This window comes from Propithecus coquereli, unplaced genomic scaffold, assembly GCF_000956105.1.
Source record: "Propithecus coquereli isolate 6110/MARCELLA unplaced genomic scaffold, Pcoq_1.0 Scaffold436, whole genome shotgun sequence".
In the NCBI taxonomy this organism is placed as follows: domain Eukaryota; kingdom Metazoa; phylum Chordata; class Mammalia; order Primates; family Indriidae; genus Propithecus; species Propithecus coquereli.
Genome location: NW_012150130.1, coordinates 871,093 through 890,668, shown reverse-complemented (window position 1 = coordinate 890,668; position 19,576 = coordinate 871,093). Strand labels below are relative to the sequence as shown.

The 19,576-nt window shown below is 38.6% G+C and overlaps 1 protein-coding gene across 1 annotated transcript in view; it reads left to right on the top strand.

The window, feature by feature from the left end:
• The window catches only part of ITFG1 (integrin alpha FG-GAP repeat containing 1), a 323,849-nt gene that overhangs the window by 232,923 nt on the left and 71,350 nt on the right, over window positions 1–19,576 (top strand). Inside the window, exons 9-10 of the mRNA XM_012653960.1 lie at window positions 3,752–3,795; window positions 17,842–17,920. Coding sequence (XP_012509414.1) covers window positions 3,752–3,795; window positions 17,842–17,920 — 123 coding nt within the window. The remainder of the gene's footprint in view (window positions 1–3,751; window positions 3,796–17,841; window positions 17,921–19,576) is intronic.

The following is a 19,576-nucleotide window of genomic DNA, read 5'->3' as shown; positions in this document are numbered from 1 at the left end:
TGCTAAACAAGACACAGACATTTTATCTTGTACAGAAAATAGAATAACCCAATGGTTTCTTGTTTTCCCATCTCCCATAATAGTAGGTTAATGTGTTCCTTAAATGAGTTAGTGGCTACATGAGTTAGTGGCAAAAGAGTTCCATTTACTGTATAACCTTTAGTAATATAATGGTACAAGCTTCAGTTTCCTCTCCTGAAAAAAAAAAGAGAAGGGGTGGGGACAATTAGACTTATATCACAGTCTTGATATGAGGATTAAGAAAGAGCATTTATGAAAGGAAATTCATGTTCAGAAGTTGGTACTACCCAGATCAGTAAATGTCTGCTAAAAGATGTTTGGTAATCTTTCTGGAGGATGCTTTCATTGTACACATCAAAAGCTTTTAAGATTGACCCAGCCAACTACTAATCTACTTTATCTACCCATAGAGTTGCCTATTTTGGTCATTTGATATAAATGAGGTCATATAAGATGTGGTCATGTGTGACTAGCTTTTTTTCTCTTAGCATAACCACTGGTACCATTTCTCCTAGCTTGCCACTTAGCATGTTTTCAAGGTCATCCATGTTGTAGTATGCATCAGTACTTTATTTCTTTTAATTGCCAAATAATATCCCACCACAGGTATCCACCTTATTTTGTTTATTCGTTCATCAATTGATGTACCTTTGGATCGTTTCCACCTCTGGGCTATTGTGGATAATACTGCTCTGAACTTTGGTGTACAAGTTTTTGTTTGGATACATATCTTCATCTGTCTTGGGATATACCTATGAGTGAATTGCTGTGTCAAATGGGAACTCTGTGTTCAGCCTTTCAGGGAATTGCTGGATTGTTTTCCAAAGCAGCTGCACCATTTCACATTCCCACAGAAATGTATAAGGGTTTTCCATTTCTCCACATCCTCAACAACATTTGTTATTATCTATTTGACTATAGCCATCTTATGGATATAAAATGTTATCTCATTGTATCATCTTAACCATTTTTTTAATTGTGGTAAATAACATGTAATATAAAAATCGCCATTTTAGGCGTATAGTTCAGTAATATTATGTATATTTGCATTATGTGAAACACATCTCCAGAACTTTTTCATCTCACAGAACTGAAACTCTACACCCGTTAAACAAAAATTCCCCTTTGTCTCTTTCCCAAAACCCCCAGTAACCACCATTTACTTTCTATCTCTATGAATTTGACTGCTTTAGATTAAGTGGAATCATACAGTATTTGTCTTTACGTGACTGATTTATTTCACTTAGCATGTCTTCAAGGTTCATCAGTATTATAACGTGTGACAGGATTTCCTTCCTTTTTAAGGCTGAATAATATTTCATTGCATATATGTGTCGACTCCATTTTATTCATTCATTTAGCCATCAGTGGATCGCTTCTGCGTCTTGGCTGTTGTGAATAATGCTGCCATGAACATGGGTGTGCATCTCATGGTGACTTTGATGTATATTTCTCTGATGGCTAATGGTGTTGAGCTTCTTTTCATGAGACTGTTGGCCATCTTCTTTGGGGAAATATCTATTCAGATCTTTTGTCTGTTTTTCAATTGAGTTGTCTTTTTATTAGTGAGGTATAAGAGGTCTTTCATTATTATGCCTTTGCCAAATGTAAGTTTTATGTCGTGAATTAAACCCAACTTTATTTTCCTCCAAGTAGCCAATTATCCAGTACCATTTATTGAATAATCTGTTTTCCTTCTTTAACAAGTATTTATTTGCTGGACGCGGTGGCTCACGCCTGTAATCCTAGCTCTCTGGGAGGCCAAGGCGGGCAGATTGTTTGAGCTCAGGAGTTCGAAACCAGCCTGAGCAAGAGCGAGACCCCGTCTCTACTAAAAATAGAAAGAAATTAATTGGGACAACTAAAAATATATAGAAAAAATTAGCCGGGCATGGTGGCGCATGCCTGTAGTCCCAGCTACTCGGGAGGCTGAGGCAGAAGGATCGCTTGAGCCCAGGAGTTTGAGGTTGCTGTGAGTTAGGATGACACCACGGCACTCACTCTAGTCCGGGCAACACAGTGAGACTGTGTCTCAAAAAAAAAACAAGTATTTATTTAGCAAATATGTCGGGTTAGACCCTGAGGAAATAAGGATAAATTGATGCAAATCTAACATCAGAGTACAAAGACAGACTTGTGAGTAAATAATTACTGTTCAGCAAGATAATGGTTGAAATGAAGGTTTACAAAAATCATTTGGGGACAATCGGAAAAGAAGTTCCGGTGTCTTCCTAGAGTTGAGGGAAGAGGAACAAAAGAGAGGGAGAAGTTAGGACATGGAAACTTTGAGAATAAAAGGGTAAGAACCAGGCACTGTGTTAGGATGGCAAATTTAAACTTTGAAAACTATTTTGCAAATGTAAAATATTTATGTCACCATTTCTTCAAATTGTATTTCATGTAAATGTACTACGTAAATGAACAGGTATCCTCTTTTGTGATGAAATATGTCATACTCATTTCTTTGTGTCTTTGTACTTTACATATTCTGTGTCTTGGACTGCTATAACAAAATGCCTTAGAAAGCATAATTAATTAACAATAAGAATGTATTACTCACAGTTCTAGAGACTGGGAAGTTCAAAATCAAGGCACTGACAGATTCAGTGTCGTGTAAGGACTTGCTCTCTGCTTGAGAGATGGCACCCTGTTACTGTGTCCTCACATAGCCGAAGGGGCAAGGGAGCTCGCTCAAGCCTTTTCCAGCAGGGCATTAGTCCCATTTATGAGGGTGGAGACAGCGTGACTTAGTCACTTCCCAGAGTCCCCACCTCTTAATACTTTCACATTGGATGTTAGGTTCCAACGTTTGAATTTTGGGGGTATACCAACATTCAGATCATAGCACTCTGCCAAAGGATAACATTTCTATTAGAATGATTGTCATTTCATATTCATATAATGTAAATAAATATAAGAAACCATTTTCCTATGGATATATTTTAATCCATGGACAAATATTCATAGTGACTATTGAAATAATTTGTGCTTACTGAGCAAAACTGTCAGCTGTCTTAGTTTATAACATATAGAATATTTAAGAGCGTATAATACCTGCTTTCTTAACAAAGGTATCACTTCACCAGAAGTGGTACAAATATAGTTATGTTTCAAAACTCATCTATATAAAGATTGTTCAGATAGTCTTAACCTTTTCTTTTTGTTTTCTTTTTTGGTGATTATAGAATAACTGTATCAGTAAATTATTTTTGTATATTTGTTGTAGACCCATCAATTATTTTATAGTTAAACCCTCCATAATTGTCATCAAGGGTGTCCAAAATTTTTGACCCAGAAACTTTTAACTAGATAAATGGAAAAGTCTAGTTTGAGATATAAAGTACTGAATGTTCTGTCTGTTTTTCTTAGTATACATTTTAATTTTGCGCTTAGCACCTCTCTGTTGGATTCTAAGTCATCCTCGGAATTTAGCTAACCAGTTGGAAAACAGAACCAATGTTAAGTATGCTGTGATAGAACCATAATTAATTATCTCACCTAATATAGTTCACAAAATGACAGCATCTTGACAGCTTAATACAGACTTTTGAAATATTGGTAAAAAGTGAACAAAAGAATTTTAATTTGCTCAGATCTAAAGTAAAGAAATTGGTTTCTGCTTGTGCTCATGAATCAACAAGTGTATTAATGATTTGGGGGGGAAATTAGAGTTCACTTTAAATATAAACTTATAACAGTAATAATTGCCTGTTCTTTACTTTTTCCACAGTTCTTAGTGGTCTGTGTTCTAATGACTGTCCTCGTAAGATAACAGTAAGTAAACTTAACTATTGGTTATAAGTATTTCTCTGAAAATTCTCTGCATGATAAATAGATACACACAAAATAGTTGCTACAGATTACAATCAAAATGTTATTACTCTTTAACAGTGATTAAAGTCTCCTTCGTTACTCAAGAAAATTTTGCTGGAAATAAGGTACCCTTCCTAAAAATTTCTTACCTGAAGGGTGACCTCCTTTAGGAAGCCTTTTCTGATAGCCTTGAAGGAATGACCACCCCTCCAATTATTTCTGGGCATTTTGGCGTTTATAATATTTGATCTCACCTATTTAGGTTAGATGCCTTACACACTAGACTATAACCCCTTGAGGTTCATCGGGTGTCAGGCAGGTGGGAGCAGGGAGAAGGAGATGGGTATATTCACACCTAATGGGTGTGGTGTGCACTGTCTGGAGGATGAACATGCTTGAAGCTCTGACTCGGGTGGGGCAAAGGCAATATACATAACCTAAACATTTGTACTCACATAATATGCCGAAATAAAAAAAAAAAAAAGAACCATGTCATCTTGTATACCTAGGGCACAAGGTCAAGCATATAGTAGGCAATTAATGACCTTTTTTTGTACAGTCTTAATATTGACTTACTGTTTAAAGGAATATTTCAGTGAAATAACAACTGGGAAAATAATTATACTTAGTTCTTAAAGTAGCCAGTTCATGTAAATTATAATCAGAATATTACATTATATTTAAAAGCACATGCATATGTGTGTGTGTGTGTGTATGTGTATACAAGGACCTGTTTGGGGGTCTTTGTAGTAATTTTGTTTTACAAGAAACTATCCCCCATTTAAGGATAAGGAAACTGAGACTCAGAGAAGTTAAATTACCCAGAGTCAAAGTGCTATTAAGTAGTGGAACTGCAACACAAAGCTAGGTGTTTTGATTATAGTCTCATATTCTTACTACCCCATTAAACCATTACATTAACAATATTTATGTGTCGTTATTCCCATATTTACGACATGTGGGAAAAGGCCCTGACCCAGAAATATAACCCAGACTCGCTTTGGAGCAACACCTCTGAATGAGGAAAGCAGGATTGGTAGAAGGAGAAGGTACATGGAGAGTTCTGAAGGTAGACCGGTCCCTCAGAGATGGCCCAAACTGAGGCGGAGGGGCCTGGCCTTTGTGCTCCTGCATCAATCAGACTTTACATTCAGACAGCCCCCAAGAAGGTGTTAGCATTTATGCCAGCCAGCTCCCCTAGGCTGAGAACAGCGTCCAGGTAGAAACCCAGCTGTGAGCTATTAGCAGTCAACACCTGGGACAGCTCAGGGCGTGAGTGTCTCAGCCCTGAAGGGAAGATCTGATGCGTCACCACATCCACTACAGCCGCGTGCGAATGCCTGGGCTTTTTTATCAGTGTAACACTGTCCATGGGATTGATCAGACTAGAGATTAACTTGGCTGTTTAGGTATTGTCTACCCAGTGTGTGAAACATTCAGACCCTTTGTTCCTCTTCCTTCTTCTGACTAATCGTATCCTCACCCTGTGGCTCTTTCATTACATGGTCATGCAAAGAACTTTAATGAAATTGAACCCACTCATTTTACTCAGAAGTTCTAGCAGAAAATTTGATAGGAAGGGCTGTATAATTAAGGCACGTTTTACTTCTAGGATTCATGCTTCCTTTCTCTTTATCTTAAAATATCAGGTGATTCTATCTTATAGAGAACAGAATCATTTAGAAAGTCACATAAGTAAAGTCCAGCATGCAGAGCTGCTCTTGCAATGATTACCCTGACCATTCACTTCTGGGTGTTTCTGTAGGTGATACACCCACCCCCCATTCATCCATTCATGGCTTTCTTTGAAATTAAGATCCTGTTGAACTGCCCTTCACATATATAATTTTCCTTCTCTATGGTATCTTACTGACATCATAGATCATAATTTTATCACAGCTTAAAAGAAACAAATGCACAGTGTACTTCCCCAGTATTACATATATCAAATGTGTGCCCACTTGTGAAATTATTTACTTCTTGAAAAAGTGTTCCTTCTTCATATTCCTTTGACATCAGATCATAGTAGAAAGTGTTGTATTGGGTATAACCCAGTGTGAGACTAAGAGGAAAAATGTACATACCATATGCTGTTCTTCACTGCTTGAGTTAAGTTATGAGTCGAATGGCTGTCATGCTGGCTATTTATGCCCCCCAGAACAGGCAAGCTATCTGCTATATAGAAAGAGGAAACAGTGGTTCACCTCATCAACTAATCCCATCCAAATTCCTCTTCCATTTTGAAAACCCCAGAGTCTTTCATTCTTATTCAACTTTAGCTACTCACTCCCATGGCCATAACCTGGACCTTATCCACCAGAACTGCTCCACTTTTGAAATCTCAATTTCATTTATCCAACTCTGACCACAACCTGTTTTCCAGCCCTCCCACTGTTACTCTCACTATACCTGTTCAGCTTTAAAACCATTAGTCTCTTGACCTGAATCAGTCCACCCTTGTCTTTCCTCCCTCCTTACTTAGCGACCGCATGTCAGTGTCACGTCCGCCACTACCTCTAACTCCCGTAAAGCACTGCCCTTCCACTGTACCTGCCTGAAAAATTCCAAGCCTTGGTTCGTACGGCTGTCTCTGTCATTCACTCCTGCACCTCACTACTGGGCATTTCTGAAGAAAAACCTACAGTCCTATGTATTGGCACCACCACTAATTCATGGTCTCCAACCTCAAATGGACATTCATAATTATATCAAAGTCTTAGAGATGCATAGTCATCTTTTCTTCCATTCTTTTTCTGTAGCATCTTTCAAGATTTTCTCTTTGTTTTTGATTTTCTACAATGTGAATATGAAATGCCTCAGTATAGTTTTTTGGTATTTATCCTTTTTGTTCTCTGAGCTTCCTGGTTCTATGGCTAGGTGTCTGTCATTGATTTCAGAAAATTCTAAACCTTACCACTTCAAATATTTATTCTTTTCCTTTCTCTCTTTCTTCTTGTATTCCTATTACATATATTTACACATTTGGTAATTGGCCCACAGTTCTTAGATATGCTGTTCAATTTGCTTCTTTCATTGTTCTCTTTGCATTTCAGTTTTGAATATTTCTATTTCCTTGGTCATGTCCAGTCTACCAATGAGCTCATCAAAGGCATTCTTTTGTTATTTTTTTTATTTCTACCATTTCCTTTTGATTCTTTCTTAGAGTTTCCATCTTTCTGCTTACATTAATAATCTGTTCTTGCATGTTGTCTACTTTTTCCCATTAGAGCCCTTAGCATATTAATCATAATTATTTTAAATTCCTGGTCTGGGGCCGGGCTCAGTGGCTCATACCTGTAATCCTAGCACTCTGGGAGGCCAAGGTGGATGGATCGTTTGAGCTCAGGAGTTGGAGACCAGCCTGAGCAAGAGCAAGACCCCGTCTCTACTAAAAATAGAAATTAGCTGGACAACTAAAAATATATATGTATAGAAAAAATTAGCCCAGCATGGTGGCGCATGCCTGTAGTCCCAGCTCCTCAGGAGGCTGAGGCAGGAGGATTGCTTAAGCCCAGGAGTTTGAGGTTGCTGTGAGCTGGGCTGACGCCACGGCACTCTAGCCCGGGCAACAGAGCGAGACTCTGTCTCAAAAAATAAATAAATTCCTGGTCTGATAATTCTAAAATGCCTTCCATATATGAGTCTGGTTCTGATGCCCACTTTGTCTCTTCAGACTTTTTGTTTTGTTTTGTTTTTTGCCTTTTAGCATGCCTTGTAATTTTTTGTTGAAAGCTGGACATGATATATTGAGTGAAAGGAACCAAGGTAGATAAGCCTTTAGTATGAAGTTTTACGTTTATCTGGCTAGGAGTTAGGCTGTATTTACTGTTTGCAGTAGTTGTGGTGTCACTGCCTCAAGTGTCCTTGTTTTTGTCTCCTCTGGTGTCTTTGGGTTTCCCTACAGACTCCTTCTTATAAGGTCTGATGCTTGCAATTCTTTTGGCTGTAATTTCCTGTTACTATACAGGAGGCTGACGGATGTGGTGTAAGGTACAGCGGTAGGAGAATGTTCTGTAGTCCTGTCATTGGGTCTCAGTCTTTCAGTGAGCCTGTGTCTCTGGGCTGTGACCTTCACAAGTGCTTCTCAGCTTCCTTATCCCTTTAGGTGAGACAGGAAGACTAGAGGGGGCTGAAGTTGGATGTATCCCTTTCCCTAGGTAAATTAGGCTTTTGTAAAACCCAAGTCAGTTAAGCTCTGATAAAATAGTTTTTCTTTAGGGCAGGCTGTTATTAAGGAAAACAGAAAGCTGTGGGCAGATTTCAGAATGGTTACTTTCCCCTCCCACTGCTAGAAGCATGAAAGGATTTTTCTCCAGTCTTCACTGAGAACCTATAGGACTCCTAGTGGTAAAACTCCACAAAAGGGTAAGTGTGGGAGTTCCTCTCTAAACCTGCTTCCTCACCACAGAGTTTTAAACACTCAAGCTAGTCCACAGTGAGCCTTCAGCAATTTTTAAATTATACTTCACATTTACCTACCTGTATTGGCTCCATCTTTGGTCTTCTGATATTTGGCTTATGCTCCTTGTAAGCTGTGATTCTCTGTTTCCACCTGTCTGTCTCTCTAGTTTTCAGGATAGCAGTTTGTCCTGTGAGCTCAGTTCTCTGATGGATCTAAGAAAAGTTGTTGATTTTCGGTTTATTCTGCCATTTTCCTATTGTGAGGAGTGGGATGACACCTTTCAAGCACTTTACTTGTCAGACCAGAAACCAGAACTCTCCTGCGTTTTTATGTTTTGCTTTATTTTAAGGTTTATTTTTATCCATATTGTATCATGGGTTTTATCAGTGTATCTTCCTTTGTGTCACTTATTGTTCTTTATCTTTAATTTTTTAATGTTTTTAAAAGTTAAACATCTATAAAATTATAGACTGATGTAATAAAACTCCTTGTCCTGCAACTACCACCTAGTTTCAACAATGTCACCATACGCCCAGTCGTACTTTACCTGTGCTCTCACCTAGTACCCATGCCACCCACTCCCCCCTCTAGAGTATTTCAGGGCTAATCCATCGTCTCTAAACACTTCATTGTGTGTCTCTAAGAGATAAGGACTTTACATGTCAGACCAGAAATTCCCATTCTTCATAAGAACTATTTAATATCCTTTCTGCCCTCTCCTAACTCCAGCCCCAACTGCCAGTTCTCAGTAGTTGACCTTTCTTCCTACTTTAAAAAGAGAATAATACATAAAGTGTGAATTTCTTCAACTTTCTGAAGTAACTTTGGGGAAGTTATCTAACTTCTGTTAAGCTTATTCTCCACATCTGTAAAATGGGGAAACGAATAGTACCCATCTATATTAGTTTTCCTGTTCCCGCTGTAACAAATTACCATAAACTTAGTGGCTAAACACAACACAAATTTATTCTCTTACAGTTTGGGGGGTCAGAAGCTTGAACCGTGTTTCACTAAGCAAAAAAAAAAAAATCAAGTTGTTCGCCAGGCTGCATTCCTTGCAGGAAGCCTTGAGGAGAACCTGTCCCCTTGCCTTTCCCAGCTTCTTGAGGCCGCCTGTATTCCTTGGCTCACAGCCCTTCCCCCATCTCCACAGCCTCTTCAAATCACTGATACTAACCCATCCTGCCTTCCTCTTTCACTTATGGGGACCCTTGGGATTGGACTGTGCCCACCTGGATATACAAGATAATCTCCCCAGTTGAAGCTCCTTAATCACATCTGCAAAGTCCTCTTTGCAGTATAAGGTAATACATTCAGCAGGTTCTGGAAATCAGGACGTGAACATTTTGGGGGAACCATTATTCTGCCTACCACACTGCGTCCTAGGTTTCCGGTTAAGACTACGGGAATTAGTGTAGGTAAATCCCAGTAAGCCCTAATGCACAAAGCGTAGCTGCTGTTGTTTGCCACCATGAACGTTCACACTCTGCCTCCACAACACCCTGTCTTGGTGGGGTTCGTGAGTTCCCAACGTTTGAGAAATGCTGGTGTTCCATTTGCCTTTCAGATAGAACTGGAAATCTACTTGACTTCTTGACTTTTCTTATCATGTAACTGTTTTTTAATATCACAAATTTATGAAATCTAGATGTGGAAGATATCAATATTTTTAGTGAAATCTACCATAAATGTCTGAGAATCAAAAGAATATTTATATTCCTGATTTTTTTCCTTTAAATATCCAACTAACTTGCAGAATCTTTTATTCTCAGTACAAGGCACATTTTGGCCTTTCACGATGTCGGTGGAGGTTATGGCTTCTTTCTGTGTCACTTGGTTATTCTTTTCTTGAAAGCCTGGTGACTTTTCCCACTTTGTAGATTATGAATCCAGAAGCAGGCAGATAAGTACTTTTCCTCTTGAACAGTAAACCGGTTTAGAAGTAGTCTTTGACTCCTCTGTATACAAAAAGAGTCTGTGTACGGTCCTTTGAAGGAGCTCCCTGGGGGCAGAAACAGTATCTGTTTCACTTCCCGGTACATCCTGGAACCTAACAGAATAATTTGTCAGTTGACCTGTGCGGCACTCAGCATAATCCCGCCATCCACACCCATCATTTTTGCTTTTCCCCTTGACTGAAAATGAGCGCACCGACTGGGCTGTGAGTCGCACAGCCTCCCATCCAGGGACCTTAGGGGCCTCGTTCCATTGCTTATTCGATTTGGCCCATGTAGTCAACTCCACCTCTTTGTTGGTGTCGTCCCTGCAGCACTGATGGGGGCCTGAATCTCCCTTATCTATAAATGCATACATATGTGCCTTCTGAAACCCCACGTCCTCCCCAGCTTCTACCCATCTCTGTTTCCTTTTCCAGCCAAACTTCTTCAAGTTGTCTACATTTGGGTCTCCAATTCCTTACCTTGATATCCTTAACCCGCTGTTGTAGTGTAGACTTTGACCTTATTCCACTGAAACTGCATTTGATACTGCTGACCACTGCTGGGAACACTCCCCTCCCTTGGCTTCCTTTATACTCTTTCTTCCTAGCTCTCCTCCTTCTCTCTGGCCATTCTTCCAGGTGCTTTTAAGAACTTTTCTTCTGCCCATCCTTTCAATGTTGGTGATTCTCAGCATTCCATTCGAGGTTTTCTTCTCACTCTATATACAGAGGTCCTCCTGCCTTATCCACAGGGGATACATTCCAGGACCCTCAGTGAGTGCCTAAAACCGTGATAATACTGAACCCTGTGGACACTAGGTCTTGTCCTATACGTAAATACCCATGATAAAGTTTAATTTATAAATTAGGCACAGAAAGAGATTAACAATAATAACCAGTAATAAAATAGAACAATTAAAACAATGTACTGTAATAAAAGTTATGTGACTGTTTCTCTTTCAAGATATCTTACTGTATCTCAAAAATAAGTAAAACTGCAGAAAGCGAAACTTCAGATGGGGCGGCCACTTCTCCAGAACTGAAGTCCTTTACATCTGGATGCCTGACAAGGACCTCTGAAACTGACATCTGGTGTTTCCTCCCCCTCAAAGCCCACCCTCTTCCCATGTCGCCATCTAGTTACCTTTTCCTTTCCAGTACCCCTCAAATCTACTAGATTATTCTTCCCTTACCTCTCCCTTTTCTCAACTCCGTTACTTTAGTTCAGGCCATCATTTTTTGCCTGACCGTCGAAGTTATCTGGGCCATCCTTCAAAAACCTACTACAGTGATCTTTCTAAAACACAGCCTTCAGTGGCTTCCCTTTGCCCCTGAAAAATGACCCAGATCTAGCTTATCGGGACAGAGCCCAGGCTCACCTCGCCAGCCTGTCTCTTGCGGTTCCTCCTCACCCCCGCCTGGTGTCAGCCACGCTGCGCTCGTGCGTTTCGCCATGCTCTCTCACTCCCAGGCCCTGGCCTATTCCTCTGCTGTGAAGCCTCTCTTCTTGGCCTTGACTTTCCTTTCCATAACCTTCAGGCTGGCTCTCAGACAGTGTTTGCTCTGAGCAGTTCTCTGGCTCCCCTTTGACACAGAATTGGACACGCCTTCCACTGTCTCTCAGCACCTGTGCTTAGTTAGTCCTGCTGCTTAGCACTTAACTCCCATCGCTGGTGAGTTACCTGTGTTGAGTCCTTTAAGAAGACACAGTGTGTCTCGTTTATTATTCTGTTCTTCTCCCCAGCACAGTGCCTGACACAGTCACATAATAAACATTTGATGTATGAATAAACAGAGCTTTCTTTAAAATTTTTTTTAATGGGCTTTCATTGATAAATTTACCAGAGCATCTCTCACCATAATAGCATAGTCATTGTTAAGTTTTAACACTTACAAAATAAATTACAAGCTACTCACAAGAGAGATGCATCCTGCAAAGCCCTGATGCAAAGGAAAAACATTCCTTATTTGTGTTCACAGAAGAAACCTCCTAATGAGACACAAATGTTTCCATGTTATAAGATACAGATTTGGGATTTGGGGGTTCTTGTTTTTTGAAGGGGGTTTGGTTCGTCAGGGTTTTTTTGTTTTTTGTTTTTTTGAGACAGGGTCTCGCTCTGTTGCCCCACCTAGAGTGCAGTGGCTCAATCATAGCTCACTGCAACCTCAAACTCCTGGGCTCAAGCGATCCTCCTGCCTCAGCCTCCCAAGTAGCTGGGACTACAGGCATGCACCACCACGCCCGGCTAATTTTTTTATTCTTAGTAGAGATGCGATCTCACTCTTGCTCAGGCTGGTCTCAAGCAACCCTGGGCTCAAGCAATCCTCCTGCCTCAGTCTCCCGAGTAGCTGGGACTACGGATACACCACCAGCCCAGCTAATTTTTCTATTTTGTCTCACTCTCGCTCAGATTGGTCTTGAACTCCTGACCTTAAGTGATCCTCGGCCTCCCAGAGTGCTAGGATTATAGGCATGAGCCACTGTGCCCGGCCCCTAACTGAACATGAGATTTCATCACTTCATTATAGTGAAATACATCAACTTATTTGGCAAAAATTAAAAATAAAAAAAGATAGCAGCCCACATATACTGAGCACTTACTATGTGCCAGGCACTGTTTTCATTGTTTTACATGTATTTACTCATTTAATCCTTACTGCAATCCTACAATATGGGTATTATTATTATTATCCCTAATTTAAGATGAGGAAACTGAAACACGGAGAAGTGAAAATAACAGCCCAGCTGTTGATCCTGTCGTGACGCGTGTGTGATGAGCTGCTGTTTCGCTGCTTTCGAGATTCTCTCTTTGGCTTGGAAAAGGTTGACCGTGATGTGATGAGTAGTGTTTGTCTGTGGCGTATCCTGGTGTGGGTCTCTTTGAGTGTATCCTGCTTGGTGTTCACTGAGCTTTTTGAATGTGCAGATTACTGTGTTCCATTAAATTTGGGCAGCTCCAGCCATTCCCGCTCCACATCCTCTTTCCGTCCCCTTCCCTGCTCTCTGCTGGGACTCCTGCGATCGTTGACATTCTTAATGGTGCCGCGTGTGTCTCTGAGGCTCTGTCCATTCTCTTTATTCCTGTTTCTTTCAGTTCTTCAGATTAGATAATCCGAATTGACATATCTTCGATTTTGCCGATTATGTCTTCTGCCAGTTTACATCTGCTATTGAGTCTAATTAACTTTTCATTTCAGTTACTGTACTCTAGAATTTCAGTTTGATTCTTTTCTGTGGTTTCTGTCTCTTTGTTGATACTCTCCTTTGGTGAGACATTGTTCCCAGAATTTCCTTTAGTTCTTTGAGCATTTTTATTATGGCCAATTTTCTGCCTAGTAAATCCAACATGTACGCTTCCTTGAGGGCAGTTTCTGTTGACTGCCTTTTTTTCCCCGAATGTATGAACCATACTTTCCTGTATGGAAGTATGTTTTTTCCTGTTTTTTTGTCGTTGAAAAGTAGACACTTTACTAGACAAATTATATGTTGATTCTGGAAATCAGAATTCTCCCTTCCCCCGGGTTTGTTGTTGTTCTTCTTGCTGTTTGTTCAGTGACTTTCCTGAACTAATACTGTGAAGTCTTTGTTTTTTGTTGAATATGACCACTGAAGCTTCCCCTCAGCCTAGTAGCCAGCTGTGGTGGTCAGAGGTTTCCTCAAGTGAGATTAGGGCCTTCTCAGGTCTTGGCTAAGCATGAGCATAGTGCTGCGCGTGTTCTGGCCTTCTAGATTCCCAGAAATATCGTCAGGACTTTTCAAAGCCCCCTATAGACATCTCATTTCCATTTTTCCTTTTAAGATTGGGACATCCTCTCCTTAGCACCAACTGATACCACTGCCTCAAGCAGCTACAATTGTAAACAATTGCTAGTGGTTGTTTTCAAGAAATGTTCCAGTGATAGGGCTGTTCACGTAGAGCAAGCTCTCAGCAGGTTAGAAAAGACAAATCCTGAGAATGGAACTTTTTAGGGAGCTGCCAGACAGGTCAAGTAGAGACAGTTCTCTGGGAATGAGGCTTTGGATAGCTCTAAACATTTCTGCCCCCTCCACTGACTGCTAGGCAGTTTATTTCATAGCTAACTTAGTTGCAAAGCTGTTGGTTTTCAAGGCTGCTTCAGAGGTGGGGGAGTGGTATGGAAATACGGCAAATTAAAACACAACAAATGTCACTATTCTTACTGCGATTCAGCCATTTTTCTTAAATGAATACTCCTTGGATTCTTGCAAAGTTCTGAAAAAGTTAATTTTGACAATTTTTCACCCGTGTTCTCCTTGCTTTTATGGAAGAGCAGATTTTTTGAGGTCCTTACTATACCATTCCAGAAGTGATTTCTACACCACTCTATTACATTAAAATCCATTAGTCTAGCTTGCACTTTGAATGGATCTTTTACCTATACATGACTCTGTAATACCACGCATTGGTCATTTGGAAAATATTGGTTTACTGAGTTATATAGATCTTCCTAATGTTCAAGTCACATTTGTTAATATTACCCCTGATTGCATCAGAGCAGTTTTTAACTGTTGGAAAGGTGTCAGGTTGACAGTGGCAGATGCAAATTTTTCCAGAATTCCAGCTTTCACCTGCAAGTTCAAAATGTTATCATTAGCAACAAATACTGTCAGTCATTTTCCTAAAAGTGACAAATTTGTCCACTTTCAAGAAAATGTTGGCTAAATACCTGTCTGGATAGCCATCGTTTGGTTCCATTGTTAATTAATTGCTTTTGCTCTGTTAGCACAAATGTTAACACAGTGTAAAAGATAAATAGATAAATGACATCTTAGTATTATTATGAAAATAGTTTCTACTGAATGTGACCTTACGAAGGTAATTTGGGACCCCCAGGAGTCCTTGTAACACACTTGGAGAACCAGTCTGTGGAGGAATCAAATCTGGATTTCTAGATCTGGTCTGCGAATATCAGAATGACTGGCCGATGGTGACAGGTGAACGTGAGCTGTAGGACTCACATTAGAGACATGCCAACCTGATTTTTTAAATTGAATATAGGTCGGAGAAAGAACAAATGCCTAAATAAATTTGTAAAATAAGACACTATTGATAGTAGTATGAAATATTTTAAGTGTGAATTAGAACAAATATTCCAGAATATAATTGGGTGTATTCACTGAAAACAATTCTTATAAGCCAAAAAGATACCTGTCTTCCAGGATATAAACTAGACTGTGGGTGACAAAGTAAATTTGAAGTTATAACACAGTGATAAGTGTGGTCTCCATGACTCCCTAGAATGAGACAAGTTTAGAGTATGAAAGGGCATACCCTCTTCCAAAGAAACAGACCTAGGATAAATAATACAATTTATATTAAGAAATGTGTACCACAGTAGCAATGACAATCGCTAAGTAAGTGAGGCAATAACATATCTCATGTACTGCTGATAGGAGTAAAAAGTGGTAATACCACTTCCGGAAAAAAAATTGGTGCTCCTTAGTATGGTTGCATATGCATATATCCTGTGACTTCGCAATCCTTCCTCCGAGTTCAAAGCCCCAGTAAACTTTTGCGCTTGTGACATATATAAGAATACCTTGTTATCATAACAAAAAAAATGGAAACAAATGTCAATCAATAATAGAACGAAAAATATTTATACTATTAATATAATCATACAATGGAATACGGCAGTGAAAATAAACTACAGCTACCTGCCTGATCATGGATGAGTCTCAAGATACTGTATCGCAAAAAGCAAGTAACAGAAAAATACAAACAGTTTGATTCCATTGACATAAAAATAATAGCAGGAATGACAAAATATATTTTAACATATTAACATGTATGATAAAACTATAAAGAAAAAAAAGGAATAATTACAGGAAGAAGATAATTCCGTAGCTTAGCTTCTGTTCAGCTGTCTGTGTGGCTGGCTTTTAAACTGAGACCATCTAAAGAACAACGCTTTTCCTTCCCAGCTGCAAAATAGGAATATAGGTGTGGAATTTTGGTACTTCTCTCATGAAAGCAGTATGTGGTACAAAGTGTAATATTCACCTGTCTACATAAAAATACTTCCTTAACAAGTTTGTTTTTTGTATTTTTGTGATATTCTTCATGAATCTTTTATTCAATTAGTAAACTCTTATGAGTACTTCCATTCTTATATCAACCTGTTTTCTCATGGCCATTGAAAACATATGGACTCCTAAAGTTCTTAAAATATCAGTCAGGCAACGGTGATATTGATGAAATTACATTGTTTCTTCCTTATCATCCCAGAGAAAAATCATTTTTAGAGCATCAGTAGACTATCTAAATGTCATTATTAACTCTTCCCTACTTTACTGGGAAGATCAGTAGAATTTCGATTCTGTGAAAAGTATTCAAAAGAGTTTAAAATATTTCTTTGGGCTGGGCGCGGTGGCTCACGCCTGTAGTCCCAGCTACTCGGGAGGCTGAGGCAGGAGGATCGCTTGAGCCCAGGAGTTTGAGGTTGCTGTGAGCTAGGATAAAGCCACGGCACTCTAGCCAGGGCAACACAGTGAGACTCTGTCTCAAAAAAAAAATAAAAAAATAAAATAAAATATTTCTTTGACATTTTGTCATTTCTTCTCAGGATGTCCATTGCAGTGGATGGTCCCATTTAATTAGCCTTGATTTCTAAAGAGAAGGAATATATCATTTTATTCAAGGTTTGAGAATGGTCCAGAGACAGGGAACAATACACTAGAGATAAACCTCCCTGTTGCAGCTGGGCTCTGTCAGTCTATCGGGTTTTTTTTTATTTTTATTTTTATTTTTTTTGAGACAGAGTCTCGCTTTGTTGCCCAGGCTAGAGTGAGTGCCATGGCGTCAGCCTAGCTCACAGCAACCTCAAACTCCTGGGCTCAGGTGATCCTACTGCCTCAGCCTCCCGAATAGCTGGGACTACAGGCATGCACCACCATGCCCGGCTAATTTTTTTTTTATATATATATTTTTTTTTTTCAGTTGTCCAGCTAATTTCTTTCTATTTTTTTTAGTAGAGGCGGGGGTCTCACTCTTGCTCAGGCTGGTCTCAAACTCCTGACCTTGAGCGATCCACCCACCTCGGCCTCCCAGAGTGCTAGGATTACAGGCGTGAGCCACCGCGCCCGGCCTATCAGGTTTTTCTTAACTGGAAAATAATGTAGTCTATAAATGTACAGGAGATTAAATGTGGTAGAACTAATGATCACTATTTTCCATTCTATTGTAATTCTTATGGATAGATTTTATTTATTTTGATATTTTAGTGGAAAAATATAAACTATGTCCAGTGCATTCCTGAAGGGAAAAAACAATGCTATCTTCAACAGAAATGCCATTAATAAAACTGTTATAGTTCTATTCTAGGTGGAGCCAAAAGTAGTAAACAAAACTTGCCTAAAATATTCATCTTTATAAGGAAGAGACAATATTAGATCTTAGAAATACCCAGTTAAACTAATGAACTATTAACATATAAATGCAACTATCAAATCATTTAAAGCATTAAGAATTTTCTAACTAGGTTTTCTTTTGAAGTGTCATCTATTTATGATTATGTACTCTAAGCCACTGTCATCTGTGTAAGAATTGTATCAAAGAATTTTTTACTTTATTTGTAACAGGTTTGCCTGAAACTTTAAATAATTCACTTACTTTCTAAGCCTCAACTATTCCTTTTTTTATTGTAGCCCTTTGGAGTGAATCAGCCTGGACCTTATATCATGTATACAACTGTAGACGCAAATGGGTATCTGAAAAATGGCTCAGGTAAGACCAGACACAACGTCCATGATGTATGAAAGCACTTTCAGTCAACATATTGGCAAGGTAAAACGGTGAAAAAAATTACGTCTTCACACCCCTAATACAGTCTTCATTTTATTATACTTCATCTTTCCATAGACTTACATTGGTAGGTTATAAAAGGTCCCTCTGACAAAAATATTAACATTTAATTCTTCATATATCCCAATTCTGATGCAGCCAACTCATTATCTTTATTTTTCAGTTGAAGTAACAACTCTTCATCCTTATGTTTCAGTTGAAGAGAGATTGGGAAAAATCACTTAAGTTAACTTGGTCAAAGAATGAAGTGGCAAATAGTTAATTAAATTCATCTTAGAAGTACAAATTAGGAATCCAATTAATACTACAATGTAAATTAATCCTAGTTTTTTCAAATATAGAATAGAAGCTGGAATGTATGAAGAGTGTTTTTAATATACGATTATGAAGAAAAAATCTGGTTATACATTTAAATAAATATAATGGAAATGCAATCAAGACCAAAAGGAAGTAACTGAGCAAAGGATGTCTGCTTTTGACAGATGCCTAACTGACTGAGGTTAGATCCAAATTAAAATAAATATAGCTGTGATAATTCCAATTATCTAAATAAGAAAAGGAATCTTAATATATTTAACATGCTTCTTTGAAACATCCAGAGTCTTAAACATGAAGAGGTATAAGGAGAGTTGCTGTCACTCCTCTACTATTTTGGCCAAAAAAAAGGGATGACCTCATTACGTGGCCACTCCCGTGTTACGTCCTGGCCTTTCATAAATCCAATATACCAGAATGACTCTACCTTTAGCTGATTGCACACATTCCAGAGCCTCGGTCATGCTGCTGCTTAAGCACAACATTCCATAAAACAAACAGTATTTTAAAAAGAGAAATTGCCAAACATGATTGTGGTCAAATACTTTAATATACTTCTGTCAGTCAAAAAAATTGAAAATAAATAAGATGTAGATGATTTGAACAAATTACTTATTTATATTTTAATTTATGTACATGTTAAACTTTGTACGAAAAAGGCTCCAGGACCAGCTGGTTTTATCTTTTATCAGTTAATTCTTTTAGACTTTCAAGACATAGATGATTTTAGTCCTAGGTAAGATGTTCTAGAATTCATACAGAATACAGGAAAATGAGATGAAGTTACTCATTTTATTTCATGAAGTTAGTTTAAGTCAGGCAAAGACAGCATACTCCAAACTGGTGAATTATCAGTGAAAATCCAGTCTAAAAACTAACAACTTAAATTCGTCTGTATTCCAAAAGAACTGCTTGCTTAACACCATCAAGTAGGTATGTATCTCAGGAATGCACTGATGGTTTAAAATATTAATAGGAAAATTTCTTAATTGTCATAGCAATAGATCAATTTTTAAAAGACTTTTTTTTCCATATCATGATAGATTGTGTACATCTTTTCATCTTTGTCCATACAGATAATGCTAATTTCTTTAGGGGCTGTTTTGTATGGAGATATAATAACTACTCTAGCCAATCCTCTATGATATATTCTTTTCATTTTATATAATACAACAGTAAACATCTATGTTCATATATTTTTGTGCAGTTAAATGAATAATACTGACTTCATAGAAAAAAATCTGAAAGAATATATACCAAATA